At 38.1% G+C, this 18908-nt stretch overlaps 1 protein-coding gene across 2 annotated transcripts in view; it reads left to right on the forward strand.

Moving 5' to 3' along the window:
- SEL1L (SEL1L adaptor subunit of SYVN1 ubiquitin ligase) overlaps positions 1-18908 on the forward strand; it is a 61992-nt gene that overhangs the window by 35431 nt on the left and 7653 nt on the right. For both annotated transcript variants that reach the window (XM_055288536.2, XM_055288537.2), the window contains exons 9-19: positions 821-902; positions 1262-1416; positions 4141-4197; positions 6680-6748; positions 8771-8848; positions 9909-9971; positions 11278-11365; positions 11682-11830; positions 12776-12941; positions 13486-13560; positions 15133-15305. In XM_055288536.2, the coding sequence (XP_055144511.1) occupies positions 821-902; positions 1262-1416; positions 4141-4197; positions 6680-6748; positions 8771-8848; positions 9909-9971; positions 11278-11365; positions 11682-11830; positions 12776-12941; positions 13486-13560; positions 15133-15305 (1155 nt within the window). The remainder of the gene's footprint in view (positions 1-820; positions 903-1261; positions 1417-4140; positions 4198-6679; positions 6749-8770; positions 8849-9908; positions 9972-11277; positions 11366-11681; positions 11831-12775; positions 12942-13485; positions 13561-15132; positions 15306-18908) is intronic.

Consider the following 18908-nt stretch of genomic DNA (forward strand, 5'->3'; position numbering starts at 1 on the left):
CAGGAGATCCAGACCATCCTGGCTAACACGGTGAAACCTCGTCTCTACTAAAAAATACAAAAAAAAATTAGCCGGGCTTGGTGGCGGGCGCTTGTAGTCCCAGCTACTCAGGAGGCTGAGGCAGGAGAATGGCGTGAACGCGGGAGGCGGAGCTTGCAGTGAGCTGAGATCGCACCACTGCACTCCAGCCTGGGCAACAGAGCGAGACTCTGTCTCAAAAAAAAAAAAAAAGAACGTGAAATAATATTATACATTATTTTGCAACAATGCCCTAAGAAATGTTAAAGTTCATGAAGTTATTTGTGCAGAATAACTCCAGAGAGCTCTACTTTCTGTTTTTTACTCTTCATGATTAGCTGTCTTCCCATTTATTCTGGTCATTTATTGCTAGTGACACTGTGCCTGCTTCCAGTAGTCTCATTTTCCCTATTTTGCTAATTTGTTACTTTTTCTTTGCTAATTTGGAAGATTAACTCATTTTTGATAAAATTGTGTCTAAGATTAAAACTGGTTCTAAGCGAAAGCCCTTATAATTTTTCTCTTACGAGTAAAATGTACACACTTCAAAAATAAAGTTTATGACATTTATTTTGATTGCTCTAGGAACTATATTATTTATTTCCTTGTTCTTAGCTATGGCCTTCTCGTTGAAGTTGCTGAATAAATTACCTCAAAACCTAAAACTTAGCATAAATAAGGTGTTAGTGTAGTTGGATCAAATGACAGCAAAATTCTGGGTGTGCTTAGCTTTATTTTTTCCACGAAGAATGACACTGAGATACGTGAAACTGCTGCCGCCTCACGTGAAGTTGTTTTACAGGGTTACAGATACTGGGCTGGCATCGGCGTCCTCCAGAGTTGTGAATCTGCCCTGACTCACTATCGTCTTGTTGCCAATCATGGTATCTATGTTTCCCCTTTTACCTTTTAGGGAAAAAAAAATGAATTAACTTTAAACATTTCTGTTTTTATTGTTCTATTTGAAGTATTATAAATGGCTCTTTTATGTGGACTCATCTTTAAACTAGTTGAGGTTCAGAAGTACTTTTTTCTTTATATAATTTTGCTTTAGGTTCTATTTATGTTGTGAAAAAAGTTAATTTATTAATAGATTACTGATTTGCGATCTATATAGACTACTGTAAAAACAGCTTCCTTTAACATTGTGTTTGTCAACGTTTGGCAGCTAGAATTGTACTTCTCTCTCTGAAACAATTCTTCTGATTTTCCTCCACCTTATTATTTTATCCCTGTATTTCAGTTGCTAGTGATATCTCGCTAACAGGAGGCTCAGTAGTACAGAGAATACGGCTGCCTGATGAAGTGGAAAATCCAGGAATGAACAGTGGAATGCTAGAAGAAGATTTGATTCAATATTACCAGTTCCTAGCTGAAAAAGGTGATGTACAAGCACAGGTACGTGTTTAAACATCTCACCAAATGTCTTTACTGCATTGTATATTTTAATCTGTGGGGGACGGAAGCAAGCACTTATATCTGTAAGTTGCGTTTTCATTGCCCTGAGCAATTATGAACTACATATTAGAATCACCTGAGTCCCTTAAAAAAATACCAAGTCTCACACTCTCAGGAGATTCCATTTGGGTTAATGTGGGATGGGGTCGAGGCACTGAGGGTTCCTAAAACTGTCCAGGTGACTCTCCCGTGTACTGCCACTGAAAAATCACTGCTTAAACAGAGCAGCATTAACACCGATGATGAAGGCTGTTACTAGAGTCATCAATGATGAAAACTGTCACTTTCTCTAAACAAGTCCCTGGAATATTTGCAATATCAGATGCTCTTCAGAGCTATTTGCCATTCATGTTTCTTTTGCTCATCTTAAATCATAATTTCCTCAAGGTCAAGAACAGAAGTAAGCTCGTTTAATGGAAGTTGTATAATGTCCATCAAAGTACCATGTGTGCACACACGTTTCGTGGCTTCTTTTGATATTAAAATAAAAAGAACTTTAACATTTATATTTTTTTCCACTAAGTTTGCAATTATTTCTAATTTAGGACATGTACAGATGAGCATTAGATACTTATTAAGAACGGTTGGTTTTAAGACTAGCAGTGGAGTCTTCAGGAAAAAAAAAACAGTGAAAGGTAGATCTAAATGTTAGCTGATAGGAATTATAATAAACCTGTTCAATTAAACATCTTATTTTTACATTAATGTAAAATTTAGTTTACTTAAAATTTTCTGTTTTACTTGCTTTCTGTGTATCTTGCTTTTTGTGTTTACTTTTCTCTCCTTTATTGACCTTTTTTGGTTTGAGTGCTTTTTCCTGTTGTATCTTTTCCCCTCTGCCAGCATGATACTACTCTTGTAGTGGTTATCTAGCGATCACGACATGCATCTTTGACTTATCAAAGTCTGGTACAATGAGCACTTTTACCATTTCCAGGACAGCACAGAGATCTCAGAGTATTCTGTGTGTGTTTGATTTTATATGTTTTGGTACTATGAGATACTGTTGTTTTGCACAGTCCATATTAATTTACATTTATTTTCAGATTTACCTTTTCATTGCTTTTTATTATTATTTTTTATTTTTTGAGACAGATCCTTGCTCTGTTGCCCAGTGCCACTATCTCGGCTCACTGCAATCTCCGCCTCCCGGGTTCAAGCGATTCTTGTGCTTTAACCTCCCCAAGTAGCTGGGAATGCAGGCATGCACCACCACACCCAGCTAATTTTTGTATTTTTAGTAGAGATGGAGTTTCACCACGTTGGCCAGGCTGGTCTTGAAGTCCTGGGCTAAGAGTTCCCGCCCACCTCAGCCTCCCAAAGGCTGGGATTACAGGCATTAGCCACCACACCTGGCCAGCTCTTTATTTCTTACTGTATCTCCCAGCTTCTAGTAAGTTTCCTTTTTTCTGAAGAGCACCCATTTGTATTTCCTTTAGAGCACGTTCACTGGGGACAAATTCAGTTGTTTTTTTTTTTTTTTGAGACGGAGTCTCACTCTCGCGCAGGCTGGAGTGCAGTGGTACAATCTCGGCTCACTGCAAGCTACGCCTCCCAGGTTCATTCTCCTGCCTCAGCCTCCTGAGTAGCTGGGAGTACAGGCACCCGCTGCCATGCCTGGCTAATTTTTTTGTATTTTTAGTAGAGATGGGGTTTCACCATGTTATCCAGGATGGTCTCAATCTCCTGACCTCGTGATCCGCCCGCCCCGGCCTCCCAAAGTGCTGAGATTACAGGCGTGAGGCACCGCGCCCAGCCCAAATTCAGTTTTAATTTATGTGAAAATGCCTTTATTTCACTTCTACTTTAGCAGGATACTTTGTGTTTTTGTTTTTCGTTTTGTTTATTCATTTGTTTTTTGAGACGAAGTCTTGCTCTGTCGCCCAGGATGGAGTGCAGTGGCACGATCTCGGCACACCTTAACCTCTGCCTCCCAGGTTCAAGCAATTCTGCTGCCTCAGCCTCCAGAGTATTTGGGATTACAGATGTCCACCACCACGCCCAGCTAATTTTTGTATTTTTAGTAGAGACGGGATTTCACCATGTTACCAGGCTGGTCTTGAACTCCTGACCTTAGATGATCCACCCACCTCAGCCTCCAGAAGTGCTGGGATTACAGGCATGAGCCATTGTGCCTAGCCCGTTTTTTGTTTTTTTGGGAAAACAGCTCTCTCTGTCGCCCAGGCTGGAGTGCAGCAGCACAATCACAGCTCACTGCAGCCTCGACCTCTCCAGGCTCAGGTGATCCTCCCATCTCAGCCTTTCAAGTAGCGGGGACTACAGGCATATGCTACCAAGCCCGGCTAATTTTTCTGTTTTTTTTTTTTTGTAGAGACAGGATTTTGCGATGTTGCCCAGGTTGTTCTTGAACTCCTGGGCTCAAGTGATTCGCCCTCGACCTCCCAAAGTGTTGAGGTTACAGGCGTGAGCCACCGCACCTGGCCGCAAATGGTACTTTGCAATTACAAGTACACGTTTTTACTTTTCAAAATTTTTAGGTTAATTAAAGTAGAATAGCATTTTCAGGAGTTAAGACTAAATCTTTTAGTTTTTTGAGTCATGAACAGAAAACCATTTTATGACCAAATCATTTCTTGTTGGTCTGATTTTAATTGTGTGCCAGATGGTACCACTTACTTTTGCGTTGTCGATGATCATTTTCAGGTTGGTCTTGGACAATTGCACCTGCACGGAGGGCGTGGAGTAGAACAGAATCATCAGGTAACTACCCTGTTCCTAGGGCTTTGCACCTCAGTTATAGCAGGAAATGATGTTCCCAATATATTTCTTGCTAAGTCAATGCCAGTATCAAACTTCTATCATTTAAACACCCATCACAAATGAGCTTTCAAGATGTAACCAACCCCTAAGAAAGCTGAAGAATACAAATATTAGTACCTACTATGTGCCATTCACTGCTAGGCATTCACCATGCAATATTGGACAAAATAGTTTTGGTCTTTAACCTTTTGGAGCTTTAACTTTAATAGGAGTATTAGATATTTTTTAAATGATCACACCAAATATAAATTGTGGTTATTCTTACAAAGGAGATTTAAAAGATACAATAATTGATTAATGGGTAGGAGGTACCACTTGCCAGGGAAGACTTCTGTAAAGAGAAGTAGAAAACATTTAAGTTGACCCTGGAGATAAGGTCCTTCCAGGCCAAAAAGAATGGTATGTGCACAGACCCAGAGACAGGAAGGAATATGGCTAGTCTGCCCATACTACAGGAATATGGCTGGTCTGCCCATAGTACATGAAACAGAACTGAGATCATATCAGCATATCCCTGCAGCATTCAAGGAGCTACAAAGATCAGCATGTTCAGATTTGAAAACAATGGCTTTGGCTGCAGTATAGAAAATGAATTAGAAGACCCCAAGAATAAAATCAGGCAGATCAGGGAGGGGAATATTCCAGAAGTTCAGGTGAGAGAGAATGTGGCTTGGACTAGAACCACGGTAACGGAAGATAGTAGTGGATTCAAGATGTATTTGGTGGTAAATGTAACAGGACTTAGGGATGGATAGGATATAAGTGAAGGGGAGCTGATACCTTAAGCAACCAGTAAGATGGTATTGCCATTTGCTTAAATTGAGCTGCTGGAGGAGAAGCAAGTTGAGGCCAAGAAGAGAAGATTTTAGGGGTATGTTCAGGCATTGGATAGTGTGTTCAGAGGTAGTTGAATAGACTGGATTGAAGCTGAAAATATAAATTTAGGAGTTGCCATCATCTTGATGGTGTGTGAAGCTATGGGAGTAGATGAGATTGCTTAGAGAACGCAAAGTGAGAATGGAGTCCAAAACTGAGCCCTGAAGAACTTTAATGTTCAGAAGTCAACTGATAGAAAAATAACCAGCAAAGGAGACTTAGGTGGTACAAGTAGACTTAGGATGGAAACCAGGAGAGTGTGACATCTTGTTAGCCAAGCTAAGAGTCTGTCGAGAAGAAAGCCATGATGGACTCTGCCAAATGTTGCAGAGAAAGGTGGAGTGAGGTGAGCTGAAATTTAGATTGGCAATATGAAGATCGTCACTGGCCTTGATGAACTGTCTTTTTGATGTAGTGTATGGAAGTCAATTAAGACTAGAATGCAGAGTGAATTGAAGTGCATGTCACCAATTTATTCGAGAAGCTTGGCTGTGAAGGAAAGTAGCGGGTCTAAAGGAGATACATATCTTGTGTGTTTTGGTTTGAGTTTTATTTTTTTTTTATTTTATTTATTTATTTATTTATTTTGAGACAGGGTTTCACTCTGTCACGCAAGCTGGAGTGCAGTGGCGCAGTCTTAGCTCACTGCAACCTCCACCTCCTGGGTTCAAGCAATTGTCCTGCCTCAGCCTCCTGAGTAGCTGGGAATACAGGTGCATGCCACCATGTCAGGCTAATTTTTGTATTTTTAGTAGGGACAGGGTTTCACTATATTGGCCAGGCTGGTCAACTCCTGACCTTAAGTGATTCGCCCGTCTTGGCCTCCCAAAGTGCAGGGATTACAGGTGAGAGCCACCGCGCCCTGCTGAGTTTTATTTTTTGATGATGAGATTATAGAATGTGGTTGAGGGGGAACTGGTTCCAAAAGAGGGAGAAGTTAAGTCAGCAAGGAAAAGAAGAGGAATAACCAATGGTACAAGGTCCTTAACAAAAATGGGCGGCAATACAGTTGAGAGTGGTGATAATGAATTTCTGCTGATGCTAGTGTGTTTACTTAAGTGATTTTTAAGTACGGTCAAGAATTTTTCTCTCAACAGTACAAGAGGAATGTATTCCTTTAGACAACAATGAAAATATGCTCCATGTTTTGGAAAGACTTCTTAGTTTTTCCTTTCTCCCAGGTTATCATTAGAGAAATAGACCAAAGAAGTCAAGCTGCTCTTAAATGTCTTTTAAGCAGGCTGATGTTCGCTTTGCCTGTAAATAACAGGAGCCTTGTTGGACCTTAAGTTTAGGCAACACAAGAAATTTCTTTGCATCTATAATTATGCAGTGACTTAATGGTAAATGGTACTATTATTTGGTAAAATAAAACTTCTAGATGTACTGATTTCTCTTTCAAAATATTGGCAACTGGATATTCTTGTTTTTAAAGCACTGTAATATAACAAGATTTTTTAAATGATCCTGAAATAATTATTTTGGCTGAAAGTCAAAAGCAGATTCTGTTAAAAACTAATTATTTTAATAAATTCTTTTCTCGTAGAGAGCATTTGACTACTTCAATTTAGCAGCAAATGCTGGCAATTCACATGCCATGGCCTTTTTGGGAAAGGTACTGTACATCCTGTGAATGTTTTATGTAATAGCAAGAGGTGTTTGCATAATTAGCATGTATTGTGTTCAGGATCTACAATTTACCAAAAATAAATTGGAAATAAAATTTCTAGTGCAAGACTATTATATCTTAAAGTGCTGTTCTGAGGCATTTTCTTAGGCAACTTAAATATAACATAGTGTTTGCAGCCGGGTGTGGTGGCTCATGCCTGTAATCCCAGCACTTTGGGAGGCTGATGTGGGTCGATCACGAGGTCAGGAGATGGAGAGACCATCCTGGCTAACATGGTGAAACCCCATCTCTACTAAAAATACAAAAAATTATCTGGGTGTGGTGGTGGGCGCCTGTAGTCCCAGCTACTTGGGAGGCTGAGGCTTACAGTAAGCCGAGACCACGCCACTGCACTCCAGCCTGGGCGACAGAGCGAGACTCCGTCAAAAAGAAACAAAAAAATAGTCTTTGCTCATCAGTATGTTAATTCTTCATTGAAGTCAGCTCTCACTGAGCTCCTACTTTTTGTGTATTGTATGCAATAATGAGGAATGTATTCTTGATGCTGTGCAGTTTTTTGCTAAGACTCTCACAGTTGTCTGTTTCCTTCCATGCTGAATGGAGGCAATTAGAGTTTGTTGAAATTTATTTGCAGAGTTTTTAATTGTCTTAAGTGTGATAGCCATGACTCACCTTTTCTCATTGTAGCTGTGTTCTCAATCAAGGGAACAGAACATTTAAGTCTAGAAACTTTATAAATAAATTCCATATGTCATGGAAGAATCTCAAAACTTTTTTGTTATTTTGAAACATAGTATAAATCAATGGGTATTTTCACTTATAACTAAATCCTAAAGTAAGGAAGTTTAGATGGACTGTATCACAAAGGTTTTTACAATAGGGAAATTTCATCATGATTTGCCTCATGATCATACTAGTAGTTGGGGTGTGGTAACTACATTTAAATATTCCAGCTGTTCCATAGCATAGAACTTGGTATTTCCCTCTGTTTTTGTTAAGCATTTAAGAACTTTTCATTCCTCCTCCTTTCGTTCTTGCTCTGAATTACTGTCACTGTCTTTAAAAACTATTTTTTAAATTTATTGTTTCTTTCACATGTATGTGAATAAAGACAGTCTTGACCAATCTGTTTTTTTCTCTTGGCCCTTTATCATTCTCCATACCTGATGCTCTGATTGTTTAGTGTTTAAACCCTCTTCAAGTAAGCCTTTTAGTTACTTCGTTTCCTGAACTTAAGACCCACTTGTGATCTTATCCTGGGGAAAGTAGTGGTAGAGGAGAAAGAAGAATGAATGCTGCAAGCAGCTTCCCCTTTCCTTGTTGAATCACTGATCTGATCCTAAGCAACTTACTAACCATTTGACTGCCCTGGAATAGAGTGAGAAAAATGATTCATGTTGGGCTTAAAAGATTTCTTCTGAGACCAATATATGAGCTGATTTTATGTATTCATGTTTACAAATAAGTCATACATTTGAGATGGCAACAAAAGATATAATTACTAAAATGTTTGCTTTTAAGAGTTTGCTTTTAATTCTTTTGTTTTTTTTGTTTTGTTTTGTTTTTTGTTTTGATATGAGGTCTTGCTTTGTGGCTCGGTCTGGAGTGCAGTAGCAAGCTGTCAATTCACTGCAGCTGCAGCCTCCTGGGCCCAAGCGATTCTGCTGCCTCAGCCTCCCGAGTAGCTAGGATTACAGGCACATGCCACCACACCTGGCTAATTTTTGTATTTTTAGTAGAGACGGGGTTTTGCCATATTGGCCAGGCTGATCTCGAACTCCTGACATCACGTGATCCACCCACCTTGGCCTCCCAAAGTGCTGGGATTACAGGCGTGATCCACTGTACCCGGCCTTTGCTTTTAATTCTAAAATATCCTATGGGGAATTCTAAATTTTTTGGAAAGATTTAATGAGATCTGACAAAACCCAAAGGAGATGAGAAAGGAGAAAAATGTAATTGGAGAGAGGGTTACAGCTCTTACTGAAATTGGGATCTGTTTTCCAGATGTATTCGGAAGGAAGTGACATTGTACCTCAGAGTAATGAGACAGCTCTCCACTACTTTAAGAAAGCTGCTGACATGGTAAGGCTTTGTCTCAGTGTACTGAAATGTGTACCATATTACTAATATTTTAATAATTTGTTATATTAAAGGGTTAATCATAACCAACTCATGCTATACATTATTGAAACTGCATATTAAGGATGATTCATGTGAATGTATTAATTAAACAAAGCCCTCCTGATAAAAAGCAATTTTTTTAGGGACTAGGTTGTTGATTTTTAGTTGTTAAGTTTCACTGAGAAGCTTCCTAATTGGGGAAATACTGATTTTTAGTAATGGAGCTTGAACTTATATAATCTACCCTATTTGTATCACAACATGAAATTTAAAACTTACATAATAGGGTACTTTTGATAATCATAGTACATAATTTAGGCTTTCTTTGGCTCAGAAAACTGCATATGAGTACCTAAAATCTTGTATGTCTTCAGTATGTATACTTACCTCTCTGTCAACTATTATACATGTTAGTGTAGTTCCAGATATCACTTGAATGCTTCCCAAAGGAATGCTATGACAATCTTTTTAAAGATGTCTTCTGTCTCTCTAAGTTTAGGCAGATTCTAGATTTTTTTTCTTTCTAGTCCCAAAACAGTGATTCTCTTTGTTCCATGACACTCCAATAATCCTAAGTATATCTTCGTCACCTGATAGCAGCATTGCTATTATTACATGATTATGCTATTATTACAAGATGTTCCATGATATCTTCCCTCTTTATTGGGGTGGGATGTTACCAATGAAAAACTGCAAAAATGTGACCTGCCTTTCATTTTGATGAAATACTTTAGTCATGCTTTATGTCATAAATTCATGGTACAGATGGTCATAAAGTAAAGAAAATTTAATTCTAAATGAATTTACTATTTACTCTTTTTCAGCAAATTACCCAGAGCCCCCAGATGTCTAAAAGTCAATATTATGTTTAGTCTGATGAGAAGAAGAAAGTTTTGTTTTGAATTGAAAAGTACTAAGACATGTTTTTGAATAAGCTTATAAATGATTTATTTTGCAGTTATTTATTCTTGCCTATTTTTGAATGCTTTTCAGTCTTTTGTCTGATTTCTCTGCTTTGCAGGGCAACCCAGTTGGACAGAGTGGGCTTGGAATGGCCTACCTCTATGGGAGAGGAGTTCAAGTTGTAAGTGTTCAGTCTGACATTCTCTCTTTAATGAGCAGGCAGCTGGAGAGGTAGGGACGTGTTCCTTAATTAGCTTCCAGTCAGCCCAGGTGGGGCTATTCCATTGTAAGCAAAGCTGAACCTCTTCCTGTTTTCTGAGTTTGTCTCACTACCACCCCACACCCAACAGACACCATCTCAACTGTCTTAGAACAGCTCTGTGTCTGGCACTTTCTCCCAGAGATGTGGAACTGTTTCTTGTTCTTCCATCTCTGCTGTCTACCCCACCTGCTCTAACCATTTCTCAGGACTTAAACATCTCCTTGCCTACCTTTTTATTCAGGCCTGACAAAATGCATAACTGTCTTCCATTAAGGAGGAGGAAAGCTTTCTGTTCTGCCCTTTGCCCCTTCTAGCTACCACCTGTCTTCTCCCAGCCCTTCACTCAGAGTCAAACTAAGTTGCTGCCGTTCACTCTTGAGTTCTTAGCAATCAAACTTCTGCTTCATGGAACTATACTCTCTGTACAGATCACCAGTAACCGCCTAAATGTTGGTCCGATTGACATTTTTTTATTCTACCTCACTTGACCTCTTGCTTCCCTGGTGTTCTGTCTGTGTCTGGGTTTCCTTGGTCATTGCATCTCATCCTTCTGTGCAGCCTCCTCATGTTGGATGTCCCTGGATTCACATTGCGGTTTCCTTCTCTATATGATCTTTCCAAGTAATATTCCTTTTAATTTGAGGCTGAAACTAAGAGCTAGGTTTAAGAGCTAGGTTTTTAATATCTATAGGTATTCTCTAACACAAAAGACAGTGATGTGTTCTCATTTTGAGGCCTTCCAGTCATTCTAGGACACTAAAATTCAGTAGTAACCTTTATTTTAACTTTTCTTCTTAGATACATATGACCTTTGAAGTATAATAATCATGTAGTGTTTAGTAAGGTACACAGGGAATAAATGAATAAGGAGAGAATTTTCTTTCTTTAATTTTAGGAAAATTGAAGTTTAAAAAGGATTAATTGGTTAGCAGAGAAGATTGTTTCTTAATTCCTGGTCTGATGTTCTGCTAGTGTTTATGCTTTCTGAGAGCAGCATACAAATTGTTTCACAAAAACTCTATTTGCTTTTCTTCACCACCTTAAATATTAATCCCCGTAGGACTTAATGTGTATTACTATGTATTATAAGAATTAGAAAGTGGCCTTTTTAATGGCTCTTTGGGAATTTTTTTATATGCTTTGTTCATTTTTTTAAATAAATCTCTTAACTTTTGAGTATGTCTGCCTTTTGAACTTTCTCATCATATGACATCTTTTTCTACAGAATTATGATCTAGCCCTGAAGTATTTCCAGAAAGCTGCTGAACAAGGCTGGGTGGATGGGCAACTACAGCTTGGTTCCATGTACTATAGTAAGTAACACTGGAATTAATGATGGATACACCAAGATCTAAATTAAGCTGTTTTCCACTAGATGGCATTATGATATGGATATGGGTGTTATCAAATTCTGGCTGGTTAAATGTTCTCCCAGTTCAATGATTTGTATTATCTTGTTTTTCACTGTAAATTATATTAATTTGTATCAGTATGTTAATTTGTATTAGATTCACATATTTACTCAGTAAGAATTCTTTCATTAGAGTTTTATTCCTCATATATAAGCCTTCTCTGATACTTAGCTAAATCTTAAGTCTATTATCTCGTGTGATTTTTTTTTTCTTACAGACGGCATTGGAGTCAAGAGAGATTATAAACAGGCCTTGAAGTATTTTAATTTAGCTTCTCAGGGAGGCCATATCTTGGCTTTCTATAACCTAGCTCAGATGCATGCCAGTGGCACCGGTGTGATGCGATCATGTCACACTGCAGTGGAGGTAAGGTCTTTTCTACCAGCTTGTGTGTAGGGAGTTGATCTGCCCACCAGGAAAGTCTGCGTTTGTAATTCTGGTTTTCTTTGTTTTCTTCTATAGTTCTAGACTCAGCCTACCTAGCTTTGATATACTGAGGGAAGACTGAGGTGTCTGTGTGTAATTATTATACTTACTTATTCAGTCTCTCCCTATTAGAATCAACTGTATAAGGGGAGATATTGGTGTCTGCAGTATTTCTAGCATCTAAGACAGTATCTGATAATAATCAGCATCAAAAAAATATATAAGCTGAGCACAATGACACGTGCCTGTAGTCCCAGCTGCTTAGGAGGTGGATGATGGCTTGAGTCCAGGAGTTCAAGACCAACTGGACAACATAGAAAGAGCCTATCTCTTTAAAAAAAAAAAAAAAAAAAAAAAAAAAAAAAAAAAAAAAAAAAAGAAAAAGAAGTAAGTTGAATGAATGTTCCAAAAAGGAATGCTAGTATCTCCTAATTGGAAATTTTCCTCTTAGCTCTCTCTTAGACCTGGCACTTTAGAGTGACATTGATAAATGCTTAGCAAAGTTTCTAAATCTGTGCTTTAGTTTACTCACTTGTCAAATGGGGCTTTTAACAGGACTTATCTCCTAGGGTGGTCCCTCATGAACCTCATGGGAGGATTCAGAATGGTAATAGACATAAATCATTACAACAGTGCCTGGGCAGAGTAAATGGTAATTTTTGTAGTACAATAATTGTGTACTGTTATTTTTTTATAAACCTGTTGACTTCTAAAGAGTAAGTGAAAACTTTAAATAAGTATCTCAAACTTTTATGTCTATTCAAGAAAGCTGCCAGAAATTGAAGGAACAAGCTTAATAGTTATCTGCAACCAACGTGCATAAGTGATTTTCTGGTATATCTTTCTTATTTTCTTGTACTGATTTTTTTTCCCCACCTCACACAGTTGTTTAAGAATGTATGTGAACGAGGCCGTTGGTCTGAAAGGCTTATGACTGCCTATAACAGCTATAAAGATGGCGATTACAATGCTGCAGTGATCCAGTACCTCCTCCTGGCTGAACAGGGCTATGAAGTGGCACAAAGCAATGCAGCCTTTATTCTTGATCAGAGTAAGGTTCATTTTAGTCCTGCTTAGGTTTAGAATGTACGAGTTCATGCCAGTGAAATGTTTAGTGTATTCAAAAAGAAAAGCTATTAGGAAACAGTCTTTATTATTGTAACTGGAACTGAACACACAGGCTTAAGTTATTAATATTTTACTTTAGCCATCAAAGTTAGTTTTATAACTAGAGTTGACTGTAGAAATGGATTTGACATTCATTTTGAAATTAAGCACTTTGCATAAATGTATTTTTGAAAATACAGTGGATACAAAAACGCCATTTTCCTAACGCTGTGTAGAAAAGTGTCTCAATAGTCTCATGATTGGTTCTGTAGATAAAACATGTTTCACAAAGTAGTGCCTCTTGCATCCAGTGATTGCTTTTAACTCACTATTTTAGTTCAGTAATTGATTTCAGTATTTGTTTTAATTCTTATATCCTAATTCTTGTTTAACTTATGCTTCACCTATCCTCCCTGCTTTGCAAATGAAAAATAAGTCTAGTGCCTTTTCTTAAATGCCTGATTCGTATTTCATTTCTTTTCCTGTAGGAGAAGCAACCATTGTAGGTGAGAATGAAACTTATCCCAGAGCTTTGCTACATTGGAACAGGGCCGCCTCTCAAGGTGAGTGATTAATTCTAAGATAAGAGTTGCACCCAGGGACCTCCCTATGTTGTTTATCTCCCATGAACATTAAATCATGTCATTCATCACCTTTAAATTAAGCAGAAGCCGGGTAGGGTGGCTCACGCCTGTAACCCTAGCACTTTGGGAGGCCAAGGCAGGAGGATCACTTGAGGTCAGGAGTTCGAAACCAGCCTGGCCGGCATAGTAAAACCCTGTCTCGGCCGGGCGCGGTGGCTCACACTTGTAATCCCAGCACTTTGGGAGGCCGAGGCGGGCGGATCATGAGGTCAGGAGATCGAGACCACAGTGAAACCCCGTCTCTACTAAAAATACAAAAAAAATTAGCCGGGCGTGGTGGCGGGTGCCTGTAGTCCCAGCTACTCGGAGAGGCTGAGGCAGGAGAATGGCGTGAACCCGGGAGGCGGAGCTTGCAGTGAACCGAGACTGCGCCACTGCACTCCAGCCTGGGCAACAGAGCGAGACTCCGTCTCAAAAAAAAAAAAAAAAAAAAACCTGTCTCTACTAAAAAAAAACAAAAAAATTAGCTGGGCATGGTGGCAGGCGCGTGTAATCCCAGCTACTCAGGAGGCTGAGGCAGGAGAATCGCTTGAACCTGGGAGGCAGAGGTTACAGTGAGCCAAGATCATGCCACTGCACTTCAGCCTGGGCGACAGAGTGAGACTCCTTCTCAAAAAAATAAGCAGAGATACTGTGACTTAATTTGTTTGCACATTATTGGTATTTATTCTTAACATAGAAGTTTCTAGAGCCAGAGTTTCTAAATTGGGTTGTAAAGTCTTTGTACTACACATTTCCATCAAGCTATGATTCACTCTTTGGTTTCCAGTTTGAGGACAGTATACTGTGTGAAATGGCAATTAAATAGAATATATGATAGAACATTAGTCTGAAACCTAAGAGACTTTTCTTTTTCTTTTCAATGTTTATTTTTTATACATTTCCTTTCAACATTCTCTGCCTGTTCCTTCTCCAAGCCTAAGTGGTCAAGCTGGACTATTTTAAAATGTAAATAACATTATAAAGTAGAGCCTGATCATTTACATAGGAGTGTTTGTGAAAGAAGGGAGTACAGGTTGAGTGTCCCTTATCTGAAATGCTTAGGACCAGAGTGTTTCAGATTTCGGATGTTTTTTATTTTTTTGTGTGTTTGGAATATTTGCGCATACATATTGTTTGAGCATCCTTAATCTGAAATCTGAAATGTTCCCGTGAGCGTTTCCTTTGAGCATGACCTTTGAATGTCAAGTTTCAGGTTTTGGAGCATTTCAGATTTCAGCTTTTTGAATTAGGGATATTAAACCTGTCCCCCTACACACACACCAACTTGATTTTACCTCTCTCTATTCCAAAGCCTTCTGCAGAAGAGCTACACTTCTAGTTTAAATTTTTACTGGACTTTATAACTTGGCTGAAAGGATTTGTTACAAAGTTTGTGTACTACGAATTAAAATTCTTTGTTTTATGTAAGCATGTTAACAGGAGGAGAAAAAAGTTTCGTCTGTTTTAAACATTATTTATTGGCAGTTCTGCATTTAACTTTTGTTTAAGGCTATACTGTGGCTAGAATTAAGCTCGGAGACTACCATTTCTATGGATTTGGCACCGATGTAGATTATGAAACTGCATTTATTCATTACCGCCTGGCTTCTGAGCAGCAACACAGTGCACAAGCTATGTTTAATCTGGGATATATGCATGAAAAAGGACTGGGCATTAAACAGGTGAGTGTGGCTTCCAAACACGTTTGAATCATATAATTGTGATTGGGGAAAACACTTGCATTTGTATAGAAAATAGACTTTCCGTGACATTCTGTTGGATTTCAGGCCACTAAATTATGGGACTGATTTGTAATATTTCAGAAGACTGCCCTTCCATCTCTCATCATCTAGCACCCACAGATACTGCTATCCACGCTGTTTTATTTAGGGATTAAGCTGAAGACAGACTCATGAAAATGGAAGTGCAGTGCTTCCTCTGCTGATAACTACTTGTTTGAGAAACTATCTGTCCATCTTCAGCCAAATTCTGTTCTTTTCAAATTATTTTGAAATGAATTAAACGTATTCTACTGATAAATTTATTTCTGATTCTTATACTTTCCTAATGAAGTCTGACATTCTCTGGACTCATGACTTAAGGTTTTTCCTGTGTGCCCTCAAAAGAATTTGGAAAAACTGTGGACCCCCTTGTGCATTTTTAAGCTGGCGTTTAAATTTTTTCTTAAGTTTCAAAGGGTCTAAGTTCTAGCTATTTTAAGCATTAACATTTTTAAATAAAATTAATTACCCTTAAAATATCCAATAGAATCTAAATAACAATAATTTAATACCCACCTACAATTATTGATTTTTTAGAAATGTACAAGCAAGTTTTTTAATGGAAAGTTACGTCTTTTCCTGTTTCCCTCAATTTATGTTTTCTACCACGACTTCTGTGGAATGTAATACTAATGTATTTAATGCTTAGGTCTTTTATTGATTACTCTATCATACTTATCTGAAACAAACAAGTGTATAAATTCATTTTGAATTTTATTACCAGTGATCTAAGCGTTAAGAAAAATTCATGAGATATTACTGGTCACAGTTGGTCAGTTAATACATTGTTGATCAAATCTACAAAATACAATTTGATAAAACTTTGCTTTTTGTATTATTAATTGAAAATGCATCTTTTAATGAGATAAATGGAGTATTTGTTAAAAATTGAGTAGATTTAGCATTAATTCTGTTTTTCATTTTTTTAAATGTATGACTAGAATGTCATTCATATAAATATGTATATGAAAATGGGAAGAGTTTCACTATAGCATGGTCACTTAATTCTTCAAACTGCCTTAAGAGTTAGATGCCAAAAATCAGAGTGACTTGTCATTAGAAATTATTTTTAATGATCAATCCCCTGACTACTTGATAGGTCCCTCTTCAGTTGTGTTGAAAGCAGAATTGGAAACCAGAGACTTGTGAAAGCATGCATTCCCTGACACTGGAGCCTTTCACTTTTCTCATTTTCTAGGAAGAGTACAAAAGGCTTTATCAAGACTTATGAAATAGGCTGTTAATTATACTCACTTCCTGTGTCACTTAGAGGCCCTTTGTTGACCTGAGGATTGAGGGGAAAGTTAAGTTCATTTTTGCTAATGCGGTTATTTTCTTGACAAAATGCTGCTGCTTTGTTCACATTTGGACATTTTATTTTAATTTCAGTATGTAAATGTTTATATTTTAAACTTACCTTAATATTTAGAATATTACTAATATTAGATACTTAAATATAGTTCAGTCAATGCTCAGGAGCAGCAAACTCAGTACATTCAACTTCTGGAAGATCTCTGCCACTTAATGTAGTAATTGAAGCTTATCTTTATTGTCAAACCAGTCATCCAGTGTCCCAAATTAGACTTAGCTTCTATCAGAAAGGCTGACAGGTTTTTGTCTTTTTTTTTTTAAATGGAGATGGGGTACCACTATGTTGTTTAGGCTTGTCTCAAACCCCTGGGGACTGAAGTGCCTTGGCCTCCAAAAGTGCTGGGATTGCAGGTATGAGCCCCTGCACCCAGCTGACTTTATTTTTAATTCAAGTGAAGTTTAACATGTCTAATATAAAGATCACATGTAAGTTATGGCTTTCATGGAGTACATCTGGTAATAATTTACTGACTGTAGTCAAGATTAAAATGATATTACTAATCTATTTTTATAACAGGTTATAAAACAAGAAAATGTGTTCTTCTAATTTAATTTGTAATACAGTGTATAGCTAATAGAAATTCTTGTGAATAAAGAATATGATAAAAGGCATAGTATTCCTTTGATAAGAGTAGGGGGAGGGAACTTTTGTTTAGCTTTTGAGAATAAATAATCATGTATAAAAATCAGTAACTCCATTACTTTGTGTGTGTGTGTGTGTGTGTGTGTGTGTGTGTCTGTGTGTGTGTGAGATGGAGTCTCACTCTGTCGCCCAGGCTGGAATGCAGTGGTGCAATCTTGGCTTACTGCAACCTCCGCCCTCTGGGTTCAAGCAATTCTGTCTCAGCCTCCCGAGTAGCTGGGATTACAGGTGGCTGCCACCATGCCCAGCTAATTTTTGTATTTTTAGTAGAGACAGGGTTTCACCATTTTGACCAGGCTGGTCTTGAACTCCTGACCTCATGAGCCACCCGCCTTGGTCTCCTAAAGTGCTGGGATTACAGGCATGAACCACCTTTTTATATAAGACATTGTGATCACCTTTTCCATTTTTTTTCTTTTGAGGTTTAAAACATTCATGCTACTAAAAACAATCAATCCCCCATTTAATATAGTTAGGAAAATATTAAATATGAGGATTGACTATAATTGGAAAAAATGATATTATTTGATAAATTTTAATTACACACTGTTGAATCTATTTAATTACCCTAGTGAATCATCCAGTGTATGAATCACATGAAGTTTGATCCATGATCTTGAAAAATACAGCAATCCAAAAAACCATTTCAGTTATATTTTTCTAAAAACTCAGACACTAACCATACTGTTACCATTATTTGAAGATGCTCTTCTTTTTAAATAATGACACACCTTAAGGACAAGAATAAGGAATAGCTGAAAGTAACTGCTTATATTTAAATATGTTGGGCAGGGGCAGTCATTTTTGGTCTTTAGCCTTTCTCCCTCATGTCTCATGGAATTCTTTCTTAAGAGTTTGGTCTTCTTTGATAATAGGGAGTAGAAGTGAGATTTTTAAGTGAAAATTCCCACCATCCCATTCTATTACATATCTGAATTCAGAACACTCCAAACTGGGCCAAAATTAAGAATGACTGGCTTCACCCTTTACAGAAATATATCTAACACAGGGAAACACAAGATGCCCTAATAAGGGTTTATAATTAGTCAATAAAGGAGCCTTCTCCAGAACCAGTATTTTAAGGTATCTCTTTCGGTGGTAGCCTCTGAGGTGTTTACACCCCAAGGCAATGTACTTGAGGAAAGAGTGCGGTAGATAAGGACTGTGCCTTCCTTTTGCAAAATGGAGAAACTTTGCTGTGTGCATAGGCCTATTCTCTACAGATCCCTTTCAGGAAAAAGCACATATGGAAGCTGCAGAACTGCAGAATCGAGTCCTTTAACATGTCCATGCAAGTACCTCTTGTAAAATCTGTTTCTTTTTTTGGAGACAGGGTCTCACTCTGTCACCCAGGCTGGAGTTCAGTGGCACCACCTCAGCTCACTGCAACCTCTGCCTCCCAGGTTCAAGCAATTCTCCCACCTCAGCCTCCCAAGTAGCTGGGACTACAGGCAAGCGCCACCACACCCAGCTAATTTGGCTTATTTTTT

The sequence above is a fragment of the Symphalangus syndactylus genome, chromosome 8, assembly GCF_028878055.3.
Source record: "Symphalangus syndactylus isolate Jambi chromosome 8, NHGRI_mSymSyn1-v2.1_pri, whole genome shotgun sequence".
Classification (NCBI taxonomy): Eukaryota; Metazoa; Chordata; class Mammalia; order Primates; family Hylobatidae; genus Symphalangus; species Symphalangus syndactylus.